The sequence below is a fragment of the Scylla paramamosain genome, chromosome 26 (genome assembly GCF_035594125.1).
Source record: "Scylla paramamosain isolate STU-SP2022 chromosome 26, ASM3559412v1, whole genome shotgun sequence".
NCBI classification, from domain to species: Eukaryota; Metazoa; Arthropoda; class Malacostraca; order Decapoda; family Portunidae; genus Scylla; species Scylla paramamosain.
Genome location: NC_087176.1, coordinates 9,512,501 through 9,528,905, shown reverse-complemented (window position 1 = coordinate 9,528,905; position 16,405 = coordinate 9,512,501). Strand labels below are relative to the sequence as shown.

The 16,405-nt window shown below is 38.6% G+C and overlaps 2 protein-coding genes across 2 annotated transcripts in view; both read left to right on the top strand.

Annotated features, from left to right (window-relative positions):
• The first annotated feature begins 2,512 nt into the window (after positions 1-2,512).
• LOC135113707 (pyridoxal kinase-like) lies at positions 2,513-7,134 on the top strand. The gene is made up of 8 exons (XM_064029224.1): positions 2,513-2,786; positions 3,660-3,769; positions 4,317-4,416; positions 5,139-5,282; positions 5,474-5,594; positions 5,958-6,106; positions 6,266-6,387; positions 6,803-7,134. The coding sequence occupies exons 2-8, from the start codon at positions 3,677-3,679 to the stop codon at positions 6,986-6,988; spliced, it is 915 nt and encodes a 304-aa protein (XP_063885294.1). The 5' UTR covers positions 2,513-2,786; positions 3,660-3,676; the 3' UTR covers positions 6,989-7,134.
• A 3,665-nt stretch (positions 7,135-10,799) lies between these two features.
• The window catches only part of LOC135113514 (proteoglycan 4-like), a 31,453-nt gene continuing 25,847 nt past the window's right edge, over positions 10,800-16,405 (top strand). The window contains 1 exon segment of the mRNA XM_064028753.1: positions 10,800-11,093. The gene's annotated coding sequence lies outside the window, so the exon portion shown is untranslated.

Sequence of the window (16,405 nt, the reverse complement as noted above, 5' to 3'; positions counted from 1 at the left end):
GAGTACAGAAGGACAGGAAGCTGATATTTCTATATATACTCCCCCCCCCCCCACCTCTTACTTGCCACTACAATTGGGTCAGCTTTCTAACTCCTTCCAGCCTAGTGCGGGGTACAAACTAAGCTAATCCTCCCAACAATTAAAAATTTTAAAGTCACCCGACTTTCGAAAATTTTACTTACACAAATCAACAATAACATAAATACTGATATATCACGACAGTAACGACAAGCAGGGCCACAACTCAGCCTTACTACAGAACACAAACTGGGCCGCTTCTTTTTTCTCTTCCCACGAGGCCTGTCTCTGGATCTTACCCAGGACCTGTACTGGCCTCTACTGCGACGATGGCGTGAGGAATTACTCCAACGCGCAACTAGGCCAATTCCATTGGTCTCAACAACAGCTCCCGCGTGCAATCCATTCTTAGTAAACCCGACTCCTTGTCGCTTTGAGAAGGACGGCATATATCATAACATACTATCCTACTCGGACCCAGCACCTAACACTCAACAACAGCTTGGCCATATGATGCCCCCCAGCAAGACTGTGGCTGCCTCTCGAGCGGCAATCACCTGGTCCTGCTCATAGACATCACTGAGCACCTGAACAACCTAATTATAAAGCTGCGAGGCTAGGACATTCTCGCGACACCACTGTCTTTGAGGCAGTGCTTGTGGGAGGCTCAGTTGGCTAATGGTCAGACTGTGCATTTTCCTCGCCTTGCTGTTGCTTGTGTCCCTCATGACGTGGACGTGTCGTTGCCTCTATGCTGGAAGAATTTACCTCTCTGCTGTCTTTTTTTTTTTCGCGATCTCGTCCTTCATTCTGGCAAGTTTCCAAGTTACGTTGGGTATATGGGCACGTCTGGCAGCACCTAGTAATGCTGTGAACTGCTCTTCTCAGAATGTACCTTTGAAGTCTCGCCTTCGCTCCTCTGGTTTTCAGGTCGCCAGCTCAATGAATTTTTTTTTTTTTTTTTTACCTCATCCATCGAGCCGGACATTAAAATACTTATATGAGGCAAGTAGTACCAATTGCTTCACTACTTTGTTTATTTTCCAGTAAAAATAATTGTTGCATAAAGTCAATTTTGGGTTCTCAGTTATCACTCCACAACGTCTGACAGCAGGAAGCGCAACTAATATTATATATGTATATATATATATATATACTCGTATATATATATATATATATATATATATATATATATATATATATATATATATATATATATATATATATATATATATATATATATATATATATATATATATATATATATATATATATATATATATATATATATATATATATATATATATATATATATATATATATATATATATATATATATATATATATATATAACATACTGTATGTATGTATCAGCTGCACAAATCTCAAAAGTAAGCTGCCTTCTAGGAGCAATACTTATGTTGTCGAGGAATGAGGATCGAGCTGAAACCAAATAAGTGAAAGATAATGTTTATCCATCATTTTACTCAACACCTATTTTCGTATACACATTTGTGCTTATAATATAATTAAAATTCATTCAAACTGAATGCAAACACTTCCTAGGAATATGAAATATCTTGAAATATCAAATGATATGGTGTTCTCAAGTAAAATCAGGTAATTGGTATGTGAAGATATTAATGCTTTATGAACTGTTTTACTTAATCTTTATGTTTTACATGTTTGTGTTTACGTATATTACGATTACAAATAAAACAATCCAGAAATTACCCAGAAAGACGGTATGCTGCCATCAGATTTCCTTTGACAGGTGGTATTCCCAGACTGGCTTGTGTAATTTGTTGCTATCTATTACTTTTTTCTTCTCTTTTCTGCACTTTCACCGTTTCTCTATCCTTCTGATAAAGTTATCAACCAAATATTGGCTGCTTCTTTATATTCACTCAAGGTTTCAAGTGTTATGTAGTTACAATGTATCTGTCATCTTATCATTCCTTTTCTTATCCTCTGTACCTTATGTAAATCGTGATATCTCCCGGCCTGCAGCGATTGGTTCAAAGATTATCTCACGGTCACGGTGAATAGGCCTTGGAACCTTGGCGCGTATATATATTATCATTAGAACGCTGCTAAGTGAAAATGATCGTGAAGTGTTGCTCGTAGAATACGGTGTCAAATGGGATTTAATGTTTATGAAATGAGGTTAGAACACGGCGTCAAAAGTTGTACTGTAGTTTCCTTATGAGGAACATATAACTCGTGGCAAACAACTAATGATAATGACTGATGAGTGGATAATACAAGAGACGATAAAGTTACAAATATTTTAACATCTAAAACTTTGAAGATAAAAATAAAATTGTCAAAATGCAATGGAATCAACCACATATAGAAAACTATCATGCTAAAAAATAATAATAATATCAGATACCACATTTCTCCAAAATAGACAATAGAGATGAAAAGATGAGTAGGGGAAAGAGAGAGAAAGAAAAAGAATGTAGTATGAACTGATGCAAACAGTAGGAAGTGGGAGCCGATACAAAGACAAACTCCACGAACATAACTGGGACTGGGCCGGCTGAACGATAAACAAATCCTAAGAATAATGAACAGGCATCCACTGCTGGTGTAATGATGACAGTGATGGTTGCTACATCACGTGAGCGTCGAGGACAGGAATCCACGTTCTCCTAAACCTTGGATGAGGAGACAAAAAAACAATAGCCTCAGTTCTCTCTCCACAGCTGATCATAGAGACGTCTGCTGGCCGGCAGCTTGTCCTCAGAATTACGGCTAGTATTGTGAGTATTCCTGAAGATATCTTGTTGTTATAAGTCTGGGATGTGTGATAATGTTGAAATTGACCGGTTATTTGTGTGTTTGCTGTATGAGGTAATTGTTATATTATTAATTAAATGTAGTTAGTATTTTTGCTTTTATAAGTTTAATTATTTCATGTGTGGATGATGGTAGGTGCAGTTATCTATCTTACCATGTAAAAAACAAGAAAAAAGAAACGTTATTTTTATTTATTTGTTTATTTTTTTTAATAAGGCAGACAGTTGCCAAAAACGATAAGCCTAACTACTGCTTAAATTCTCAGTCACCCCATCACGCTTCGGATGACACAGCAAAGAGAGCATGGGGGACGTGTTCTTATAAAGATCATAAAGGAAAAAAAAAAAAAACTTTGGCATATTACTCTTACAAAATCTTTGAGTGTATACAAATTTCTCCAACTTCAACACCACTGCTGCTCACCTCCCATTATGATTAGCTCACTGGATACTAGGAAAAATGTTTGTTAGTGGCAGTTCACTGAGTTTTGAGGGTGAAATTTTTATTTATTTATTAATTTTCATATATATATATATATATATATATATATATATATATATATATATATATATATATATATATATATATATATATATATATATATATATATATATATATAATTATTTGTTTATTTATTTTTTATCTGCACAAAGTTCCTACTGGAAATATCCAGTTTGTAATGTCCCATACAAGAACTGGTGATTATGTACTACAGTAGTAGTGCAAACATCACCCAACTTATGTCTCCTATTAAAAGTTTGTGTCCCTTACTGAAGAAACATTAGCTCCAGCATTACTGCCACTCTTCATCCTATCAGTGATCTTTTCCCACCCAGACACAACAGGAGAGGCCATGGCATCACAGCAAGGTGTTCGGGTGCTGTCCATCCAGAGCCATGTTGTGTCAGGCTACGTAGGCAACAAGAGTGCGTGCTTTCCCCTTCAGGCAAGTCTTTAAGATTGTCATGTGTATGACCTGCCTCAGTGAATGTAATAGTGTGTGGCAGTTATCTAGTTTTGATTAAGTAAGTTTATGAAGAGATCAAACCTATGGCTTGAATTAGTGCATTAATTTTGTATTGGTCTTATCACATAACTTTGCACTGATTTATCTTATAATATCTATAAAAGTAGAGTGTCAGAAGATTGAATAATGAGGTATTTCCTCTTCAGAGACACCTTACAATTTCTTATTCACTTTTCTACTGTTTGAGTTTTGAGAGGTTTCTTTGTGGAGGAAAAAATCTCATTCTATACTGCCACTGGTTTGGCCTGTTAAAGATAAAAGTATGTGATTTATTGTGGACTTGCAGCACAGAATATGCAGTAATTTATTCTCCCCTGATATAGCACTTACCATTGGGACTTCAGAGTTGCAGTTTCTGCTAATGAGTATTCAGCTTTAAATAGAAAGAAATGCAGCCATTGATTTGGATGTAGCTACTTTCTCACTTTCAACCTAGAGGAAGCATTAACATATTGCATGTTCTCAGGTGCTTGGCTTTGAGGTGGACACCATCAACTCTGTGCAGTTCTCTAATCACACCGGTTACCAACACTTCAAGGGCCAGGTGCTGGATGATGCACAGCTTGGTGAGGCCCTTTTTGGTGGTGGTGGTGATGATAGTAGTAGTAGTAGTAGTAGTAGTAGTAGTAGTAGTAGTAGTAGTAGTAACATTAGCAGCAGCAGTATTATTATTATTATTATTATTATTAGTAGTAGTAGTAGTAGTAGTAGTAGTAGTAGTAGTAGTTGTAACATTAGCAGCAGCAGTAGTAGTAGTAGTAGTAGTAGTAGTAGTAGTAGTAGTAGTAGTTGCAGCAGCAGCAGCAGCAGCATTAGCAGTAGTAGTAGTAGTAGTAGTAGTAGTAGTAGTAGTAGTAGTAGTAGTAGTTTTATGTTATGAAAATCTAACAAATTTATGGAAAAATCAGAAAGAACCTTTATTGTAAAGACTTTTCTGAGTTTTGTAGGAATTCTGCAGGAATGTTTGCCTGTGGTGATGTAGGTCAAATTTTTAATCTCATGCAGTTCTTTGATGGTTCTCCATGCACTCATGCTTGAAGACAGGGTTGATGGGTAGCATGTGGGTGATCTTTGGTCTCCATCTTTTACCTAACTTCCTTACAAGTGCACTGGAAATCTGGGTATTGTTCTGAAATCTGGGCATTTCTGTATTCCAAAGTCCAGAATAATTCTGATCATGAATATTCTGAAAAAGGAGCATTCAACCTGCAGTAATAGTACAGATAGAAGATGCCCTTTGAGCCATAATGCTGAGCATCCATAAGAAGCCTCTTCCTTTCCCCTGCAGGTGATCTCATTGAGGGCCTGCAAACCAATAGCATTGACCACTACACCCACTTGCTGACTGGCTACATTGGCTCTTCTTCATTCCTGCAGAAGGTGAAGAGTGTTGTGGAGCACCTCAAGACTGTCAACCCCAACCTGATCTATGGTCAGTGTGTCTTCATTTCCATTATAATCTTCATGTGCCACTTTGTTTCTTGGGATGTGTAGCAGGACTGCATAGAGCACTTGAAGAAAGAGTACATCATACCATCTTTAGCCTTATCAATTTACACAGTGGCTAAGTCTGACAAGTGTTGCTCTGGAGCCTCTCCATTGACATTGTTTATTGACCTGCAGTGTGTGACCCAGTGATGGGAGATAATGGCAAGATGTACGTCCCTGAGGAGTTGCTGCCTGTGTACCGTGAGCAGATTGTGCCCCTGGCAGACATCATCACCCCAAATCAGTATGAGGCAGAGTGAGTACTTCCTCCTGTATGTCTCTGTGCATATGCTGCTCTTTCTGCCTCTCTGCATTATTCTTTGTCTTCCTATATGCCTCACTCATTTTCACTAGTTTTCAAATATTTTGTGTTACATCCAGTTCATCTTCCTCCTTCCATTTTCAAAGTCAAATGTACTCTCAACATCTCCTCCATCAGGTAGCCATCAGATGTACCTCTTTTCCCTCTCAACACTCATATCCATCAATATTTCAGTTACATTTCTGAGTCACCTGATATACCTCCTCCTTTCTTTCTCAACACTTGCACCAATCAATCTTTCAGTTAGACTTCGGAGTGCACACACCTCTTGTTCCTTACCAAATGCCTCTCCTTCAGACTCCTGAGTGGGCAGAAGATAGAGAGCAAGGCCGATGCAGCAGCTGTGTTGGAATGGTTCCACAGGCAGGGAGTGAAGACTGTTGTTCTGTCAAGCACCGACCTTGGCACTCAGGAGGAGCTGGTGGTGTTGGCTTCATCCATCACCAGTAAGTTATACTCAGGAGAATGAGGAAGAGAGGTGAATTCAGAAGTAATGAGATGGTGTTATAACTGTATTCTCCAATAGGTATTTTGTATAAACCTGGCTCATTTGTTCCCACCCTCTTTCCATTGTTCTCTTTCTCTTTCACACAATCCCATTCCAGATGGCTCCAAGGAAAAGTTCAATGCACACATTCCTCGCCTGCCAGCCAACTTCACCGGCACTGGCGACCTGTTTGCAGCACTGCTGTTGGCTTGGTCACACCACACAAACAATGACCTCAAGGTAAAGAAACATTTTCTAGACATCTTTTAAGTTGTACTTTTTGTATTATGCATCATTTGTTCTGATATTGTTTCTTCAGTCACAGTACAGTTCCATTATTACTTATATTTTCATTCTTATACATTGAACTCCTTTAATCTGTTTTTATGACATACAGAAAAATATGTAAAGTAGAGAAAATCTTTTTGAAAGATCTTTATTGTTTATCATTTGAGTTAGCTGTTTAAGTTTGATAATTTGTTATGTATGTTTCTTTGTTGGGTATTTATTAACTCGGAGTTTTCATGTTTCAATTGTATTATTTTCTGGAATATGCTGTCTTCCCAAGTTCAGTAAAGCATCCCATATTTTTTTCTCACTACAAATTTGTAGCCATATTTGAAATAAAAAATTATCATGATGCATATTGTTGCAGCGGTCAGTGGAGGCCACCTTGGACACCATGCAGGCCATCCTCCACCGTACACTGGCCAAGGGCAGGGAGGAGGCAGGCCCTGGCCAGCCACTCACCGTGCGCCACCTGGAGCTTAAGCTGGTGCAGAGCCTTGAGGACATCCGCAGCCCTGCCTCAAAGGTCACTGCCACCCCACTCCTCTCCTAGCCTTGCCCACACACACTGCAACCACTAATGCACATACAGGCAGCTTGAAGCTATAAATGTACACTTAGCATAACACTAGAGTTTATACTGAGAAAAAAATTTAAAATACCAGATAATATATATTAATAAAGAGATTTTTAAACACTTTAAGAATCTGAGCAGAGTATATCTATAGTTTAAGACCTGATTATTTATAAGAAGAAATTTAGCACTGGAAAACTATACTTAGATTATGAAGCATAAAAAGCAGTTAATTAGTAATAGGTATTCCAGTTGTCACAGTTCTGTTCATGCAGTTATTACATGCCCTTCATAAGGCAACAGTTAATAGCATGGGCCTTGGAGTGTCAACAAAATGGTATCTTATAAGCGTGTTTCACCACATCAACACACATCACACACCAACAATTAGTATATTACCTGAAAAAAACTGAGTGCTGAAGGTGCTAAGTCATGTGGCTGGTAGAGCAACCTTAATGCATCAAATCAAGAGCCACACATCACAATGGACTGCCGTGGAATAGAGACTGCAGTTATACCTCAGGTTATTTAAAGAAGCATAAAAGACAAACCAAAGCAAGCAGGAGTGAGGGAAGGTGCTGGAGGTTGTTTTTTTATACTGATACAGCTGTAGTGGCAGGACGGGGCAGGCTAATGGAGATTCAATAGGTCCTTGGTGAGCACTCCTAGCTGCTTTGGTGCTTGTATTGAGTTATGAATGTTGAGAGTCCTTCTTAGGGTTTTGATTCATCAATTACTCCCTCAATTTTTCTGTGTTTCTTTTATCTTGTCCTCTTTGTTCTTGGTTAATTTTCAGCTTGCCAATGTTACACTAGTTTAAGTTTTAATTTTTATGCAGATGCAGTTTTATGACTCTCTCTCTCTCTCTCTCTCTCTCTCTCTCTCTCTCTCTCTCTCTCTCTCTCTCTCTCTCTCTCTCTCTCTCTCTCTCTCTCTCTCTCTCTCTCTCTCTCTCTCTCTCTCTCTCTCTCTCTCTCCCTCTCCCTCTCCTCTCCTCTCCTCTCTCTCTCTCTCTCTCTCTCTCTCTCTCTCTCTCTCTCTCTCTCTCTCTCTCTCTCTCTCTCTCTCTCTCTCTCTCTCTCTCTCTCTCTCTCTCACTAGGAAGGGACCAGCATGCACACAGAAATAAGATGTATATATCTTTGTAAATGCAACATTGTCTCAAATCAGTTTTGCTCAAATGCTTCACCATCTGTAAGTTGTACATGCAGAAACTTTTAGGGTATTTTATGAAGACATAATGAGCTATGTTGATCTTTCTCAAGTATCTGTGTGCATTCATATCATTCCAGAGATGTTTTGTTTCTTTACCACTCCTACCTTCATTCTCCCTTCCTTCCTTTTATTCTTTCTTCCTCCCATACTTCCTTCCTGTATAGGTAAATTTGCTGAAACAGGTGGTTAACAAAGGTGATATAAGTGATATTCTCAGAGTAAAGAATCAGGAGAGCTCGAGGTAACAGGTATAAGCTAGAGTTTAGGTGTAGGACAGACATTGGTAGGAGCTGGTTCTCAAATAGGTGGATAAGTGGAAGAGGCTTAGCTGTCAGGTGGTCAGTGCCAACATGCTAGGTAGTTTCAAGAGAAGGTTAGATGATTATATGGATAGGGAAAACAGGTGGTAATAGGAAGGTTGGCAATGGGGGAGGATGTTTATGATTGGTGCTGGAGTTGCCAGCTTTTTTTAAATCTTTTTTATGTTCTTAAGTATTTATAATCTATTCCAAATTTTATCAGAAATTTCCTTTTTTTTATGTGTTCCATCATTTTTGTCTCCTGCTTTTTTCTTCCTTTCTTTATTCTCATTTTGGTTGATTTTTTTGTCATAAATCTCATAGTTTTCTTCTGTCCTTCCCTTCTTCATTTTCATTCCCTGTTATTATCTTGTTCTTTTGTAATGCTGGTGTCATTTTTAATTTCCTTTCTCTTTTTTATTGTTATGTATTTGTAGGGAGTGAGAAGACAACCGGTGTTAGAGAAGAAAAATATTGTGATGAGGTATTAATCAAAGTACTTTGGCATATATTTAACTTAGAATGCTGTGTACTGATTACTGTTGTATTCATTCCCCATGCAAGGAAGTCTTCCATTGATGTTTCAGAAGTAGCTGTTGTGTATTTAGATTTGTTAGATTGCAAATGGTTAGTTGGTCCCAATCATAGAGCTGTGAACACCTTGTTAGATATGTATTGCCAGGTAATAAAGTATATATTATATTTGATTGTGTGTCTTTTGCTGTGGAAGTGTGTGGCCAGCCTTGCCATGCCTCTTGGGTGTAGTTTGGTGAGAGAGACAAGAGAATGAAAAAAAAATGTGAAAGAAAATGTAGAAGAGGGAGAGATACTTTCACAATGAGTAACTAGCGGAAAAATAAATCTATGTACATAAATATTCAATACCCATTATTAAGCATGCGAGGAACAACGCAGATGAACAAACACGAAACAAGATTTTATATCTTTCCACCATGGTTAACTGGGATAAGAGCGTGGATGACGTGTGTATGAGTGTGTGGTGCTTTGTCGGGGCCACCACGAGTGTGATTGGTGGCTCTGGTACGTAGATAAATAGAATTGTTTGTTTGTCGCATATCTGAAGTAGTTTAAGATCAAGTATACATGTGTGGTAGTTTTTCTTACAAATGGTCTTTTATTGTTTTTTTTTTTTTTCACAAGCTTCAGTTACTCTCTTATATATCTATCTTATTCCACACATTTTGATTTTCTTGCACCATTTCCTTTTCTCATCACAAGATAAATGTTAATGGCGACATTATAAGAATGGCTGACCCAACCAGGAATTAGTAAGGCAAAGAACATGCAGTCTTAACTTGTCGTATCCTTGCGATTAAATCAAGGACTGTAAGAAGGCTTGGCATACGTAGATGGACGCAATATTAATATATAAAAATGTGGGTTTGGCGCCACAAGGGATGGGTCATTGGCGCGAGTTACACTCGACTGATTTTATAATTTACTGATATACTTGATATGGTAGAGTAAATAAAACTACAGATTAATTAAAATCATTATAATTTGGACTAAGTTAAACCGGTGAAGGTGTACGTAAGAGAGAGGAGTGCTGAGAAACACTTTGCATAGCATTTATGAAACTGGAAAGAATGGAAAAGATGCAATAATCCACAGTAAAAAAAAAAAAAAAACGAGAATATAGCTTAATTTTTTCATACGATGTGTCTTCCAAACGAGACGAGTGGCACTTGACAATAAGTAGAAAAAATAAAAAAGCATTGCACATAACTTAGAGAGAGAGAGAGAGAGAGAGAGAGAGAGAGAGAGAGAGAGAGAGAGAGAGAGAGAGAGAGAGAGAGAGAGTAATGTACCGGAAAAAAAATATGTATATATATATATATATATATATATATATATATATATATATATATATATATATATATATATATATATATATATATATATATATATATATATATATATATATTGTACTAAAGGTGAAAACATACGTATTGTATAGTGAATTATTGCAACTGTGCAATGCTAAAAACGTTGAAATCAAGCATCACAATAGTGCACAAAAAAAAAAAAAAAGTGAAGTATCGTATTAGGTATTAAAAGATGTCGTACTATTGAAAAAAAAAAAAGAATTATGGAGTATTGCAATAATATATTTTTAAAATGTTGATATTAAATATTACGAAAAAATATTTTAATAGAATATTATAGAAATAATGTGAAAATAATGATAAACAATAATAAAAAAAAAAAAAAAAAATCGTACGTCTGGCAATAATACTTCAGCTCACCTCAGTGACACGCAAGACACGGTGGAGGGAGGGTGCACGCGCTGGTGCTCCTGACACAGTACCTTCCCTTGTGAATGGTGCATGCCCAAAACAACACTACACTGCTACCCTCTAGAAACCCCCAGGCAGTGCACACGCAAGCGAAAAGAAGGGCCGTGGGGAGAGAAATAGTAGCAATATAGTGGTGGTATTGACAAACGTTGCAGTAATGAATGTATTGGAGGGACAGGTAACTTCAGGTAAACGTTAGTGTACCTGAGTCATGCATCTGGACCTTGTGCCCCACCTGTCCCCGGCCCCCAGGTAAGGTTCCACTTAGCGCAACAGGTGAGGCGAGAGTCAGATGTGAGATAATGAGGGAAAGGGAAAGAGAGAATATATCAAAGAGGAAGGGAAAATGATATTTTAGGGAGATAGAGATGAGGGGAAGGGAAAAGGAGGGTAAATAGGGGAGTGAAGTGTAAGGGAGAGGAGGAATTGAGAATAATAGCATGTAGGGAGAAAGATATGAGGGATAAGGGGTGGAATGCTGGAGGTATATTGTTGTGTTGAATGTAAGGGAGAGGAGATGGGGGGGGGGAGGATGTGACATACGATCGCCTCCCTCTCCCTACCTCTCTCTCTCTCTCTCACTCTCTCTCCCTCCCTTTCTCTCGTGTCACTGCGGTGTTATTCCATAGCACATCATAAGATATCAATTGTTTTGGCTCCTCCATCCTGTGTTGGAAGCTGCCTGCTGTTGTGTTGTGTTGTGTTGTCTGCTGAGCGCGTTGTTTTGGTGTCGGTTCTCGTGATTCGCCGGTAGAAGTAGTAGTTGTAGTAGTAGTAGTTGTTGTAATAAGGGTTATACATGCAATTAAAAGATAAATCTTACCAAGAGCGGCTCCTTATGTATTCTGTTGTCGCCCCTCTCCAGGACAAGCAAGCTTGGGAAACTGGTGGGAAAGTGGGGGTTTAGGGTGGGGGAAACCAAATTATTTCAAATTTGGACATTCATGAAAAAAGTCTGAGGATGAGACGCCACATTTAGAAAACTGGGGAACTTTCTTACCTAACCCCTTTTAGGACACAAACCTATTCTAACTTTCTAACTGGGAGGCTGTGCCCCCCTTGGATCCTCCCAAGGACACAATTCTAACTTAAAAAAAGATACCATCCAAAATGGGGGTACTGTCCCCCCCCTGGACCCTCCTCCCTAACCTAACTGAGGGGGCACAATGCCCCTCCCCCAGAGCTCCCAAGAACACTATTCCAAACCTAATCTGGACCCCTGTAAAGACCCTGTCCTAACCTATTCATGTCATGGGACAAAAAGTACAGAAGCACTGGTGCCACTGAGAGTTCGGCACTTGATTGATTTTGGCAACACACTGTGCAATCTTAAGAAATGTACACTCAGGTTGTCTTGCTTATGGGACTGGACAATAAAATCCCAGTATTTAAATCTACTTCCACTGCACTTGGCCACCATTGTGACACTGGGTACCCTTGTGGTTAGCTGGCTGACTACCACGGCTGCCACACATATGCAATGATGTTTAATGACATTCTGATATGTCATTAAAAGGACAGCTCTCATTGGCTGAGCAAAAGAGATACAAGAGGATGCATTATACTATACTGGAGACCAACATACTAACACACTCATTACACTTGATCCCTCCTACCGAGCCTCATCAGCATGGACTTGGGATTCGTGATGCAGCACAAGGCGTCTCGCATCACTGTAACATAACCATGCATGACCCCAAAACAAAACCCCTTACACATTTAGTACTGTGAGTGTTCATCAGCATGCACGCATAATTTAGCTGCTGCATGAGCCACTGTTGGTGAATGTAAAGTTTGAAGGCATCAGCTAACGTGTTACATTTAAAGACAAACTGGGAGCAAGTATAGTCAATAAACATTAAAAGAGCTGTGGGCCTCAACCAAGAACAGACTTTGAGTACCTTGTTGTGATATGTGAAGACACAATGTAGATTTGCCAGTAATGCCAACAGCCAGAGGGGTGAGACAGGAGTGGTTTGGCCCTAGAAAGATGAGAGATGAGATGAATACTTTAGACAAACCCACCAGCAGGAGGAAGAGAGGAATACTAACAAGGTTTATGGATGCATGAAAGAAAGACATGTGGGTGATGAGTGTGATGAGAGGATGGTGTAGAGGACACAGTAATGTGGAGGTTGATGATCCATTGTGGCAATCCCTGATGAGAGCAGGTGGAACAAGAAACTCAGTCTCTACACTGTCAGTAAAGAATTGGCAGATTGGCACGTCAAGACAGCTGATGGAAATATAACATATAGAGCATGATTGTATGTTTGCATAGAAGAATCTTAAATCTCTGAAACCAAATGTAGTCTATAGCTTGGCAAATCGCATTTTCTAACAATATTTTAGTTATCTTGGAGGTCTGAAATGTGGGAATGGTCATAACTTACACTGATTTTCCTCTTGATTGAAATGTATTTAAACTCACCTAGAAAAAATGAAAGAAAGAAAAATTGTAGCCCACGTGGATGTAAGAAAGATGTCACGTGATGCTGAGAGAAGTGTGAATCAGCAAATCTTGTCTTTACATAAGAAGGAGGAGGGGAGTGATTTACATGTTGAAAAATGCTTCAGGGATGCCATGTGTTATGAAAGGAAGGGTGAGGTAATATGTGGGTTATTGCAAAGGAAGCTTCAGTTTAATCCATTTATTGCTATTTATTAAAATGTGATGCAAGTTCACTTTCAGGAAAAAGAGTAATTAGTTTAGATCCTCTTACTGTAAATGTCTGTAATCTTATTTATGTTCAGTAAAATCCTGTAATGTTTTGTAAATACCAGGTGTTATGCAGTCACTGGGTTTGAAGGAATGGGGGCGTGTAATAGTGCACTTAATTCACACTTGAGGGACCCAGATTTGAATCCCTGGCTGGGTGGAGATTATTTGGTGCTGTCTTCCTTCACGTCATAATTCTCACTCATCCAGCAGGCAATAGGCATGTGGTGTAAGGCGAGAGCTGTGACCTATACAGTACCTGGCACTCCATGAAGACACCCAGAGCCATCATTAGAGGGAAGCCTTTGCCCTGCAGTGGAACCATATAGGCTGGTGGAAAAAAAGAGAGAGAAATGCCTTCGGTATATTGGTGTCACTGGCTAAGCAGCCAAGCAAGTTCATGTGTGTATGATACAGTCAAGAAGTGAGTTTTGACATGTCTTAAAGGTTTCATTCCTGTGAACTTGACATGTTCCGATAAACATGACCTGATCAGTGTGATGTTCCAATAAACATGACTCATGTTCCGACAGATACAACTTGCATTCTGATAAGTGCAACATGACATTCCAAAAAAATATGACTTATATTCCAGCAAACATAAGTTACATTCTGATAGACAGGACTTATGCTTCAATAAACACGACTTATATTTTCATAAACATGACTTAATAAGATGATGGTGTGTTTAAGAACTAAAAGTGCAGTGGTTAATCTCTTGTGTGTATGGAGTAAGAACTGACTGCTGCAAGTAATGCAAGAATAGACTGAATAGAGAAAAATAAAGGAGGTACTGATGCCAATATGAAGTGTTGTCACTGTCTGGTAAATTTTGTTCAATATCATACATTAAGTATTGGTATGGCAACCCCTTAACTGTGAGTTATTTAGATGTGACCATTGCTGTGATAGGCATTAAAGGTAAACTTTATTTGTTGTACAAGACGGAAACATACGACGTGTGTGTCTGAACACTATGATAAGGATATTTCCCAGGCTGTGTCAGAACTTTTGACAGAATTTATTTTTTCATTCAATTTCTTGTTAACATTGCAAAGTTGTTCACAACACTGTTAAATATTAGTAAATATGTGGCGATTGTGTGGAAAAAGTTCAAAGTAAGGTGATTGACAAAAATGTTTTTTTTGAAATGCAAAGGCCTTTTGTTTATTATAAAAAATACATATGGAAGCAACACAAAGCCTTGCTTGGTGGTGACGTCATCCAGTGCAATTTTCAGCTGTTGAGACATGACATGATATTACTATATTTTTTACTTTTGTAGTATTATTCTTATTATATAATTATTTTATTATTTCATAATAATTTCCTTGATTAGACTTAAATTATAACATACTGCTCTATATTATGTTTTATATGATGAAAAATGGTTTAAAAACACACACACACACACACACACACACACACACACACACACACACACACACACACACACACACACACACACATTGAAGTACATCACTGCAACCAGTGAATGGTTTTGTAGTATGTAGTTGCCAGGGTCAGCACCAAGTGAAACCATGTGACACCTGTGACAACACTGTTAATGGCTGTACTTGAATATAAGTATCTTGGCTCAATGCAGCGAGGCAAGCATGGCAGAGAGAGAGAGAGAGAGGAGAGAGAGAGAGAGAGAGAGAGAGAGCTGTGCAGTGGAGAAAAGTGGCTGGATCTGTGGGGCATGTGATAAAAGAAAGAAGGGTAATCATGGATGTAAAAAAGGGTTTGCATAATAGAATAATTGTGGCAACAATGACATGTGCAAGTGAGATTTGGGTGTGAAATTAAAAGACAAAGATCAAGGATGCAAGCAGTTGAAATTCGTTACTTTAGAAGTGGCTGTTGTGTAATGGATAATTAATGATAATAAATGAAGGAATGAAATGTGGAGTGATTGAGGAAGACAAGAAGTACAAAAAGTGGAATGACCAAGAGTATAAGAGTGGAAAAAGCAGCAGATGACTTCCAGTGAAATGAGAGGACAGTGTGCCAGACTAGAGTACACGAGAGAAAGTGGTGAGAGAACAAACATGCAGTGTCTTCTGTTGCAGGATTCTTAGATGCAAGTGTCAGATATAGCCAGTATAGATAGAAATATGGACTAAAGAAAAACTGACTAACCATATCCTACAGAAACAGAGAGGGAAATTTACTGGGTTGGAGAACAATTGGAGGAAGAGATGACCAGCCTTATTAGCTAAAAGAGGGAATTGTACCTTTGAAGAAACAAGGCAAGAGTAAGAGACAAAACAACAAAAAAAAAAAAAAAAAAAACACATCTAATAAGGAAAACAAGAGTGAGAGATGACACACCATAATCGGGAGTTGAATAAAGTAAACCAACAAAACGAAGATACAGTGCCATGTCTAGTCACGCAAATACGGAACATGAAAAAAAAAAGTTGGATGGTCTTGTCCTGACAAAAACACGGATGGTTATAACAGTTTGGCTGGAAGGTAGGAATGTGCGGCATGTCAAAAGGAAAGTATAAGAGGAAGTGACTGGCGTGATTGGGAAAGCAAAAGGTCGGGGAGAGAGTGAGTGGGATGAGTTAGTCATGTGGAGAGAGAGAGAGAGAGAGAGAGAGAGAGAGAGAGAGAGAGAGAGAGAGAGAGAGGAAATGAAGGTGTGGGAGTAAGGGATATTAGCAAATGTACACGTGAATCTCTCTCTCTCTCTCTCTCTCTCTCTCTCTATCTCTCTCTCTCTCTCCTCTCTCTCTCTCTCTGGTATGGGAAATTGCATGAAGGAATGTGCTGGGAATCAAAACATATTGGAAAACAAATTACTGTGTGTGTGTGTGTGTGTGTGTGTGTGTGTGTG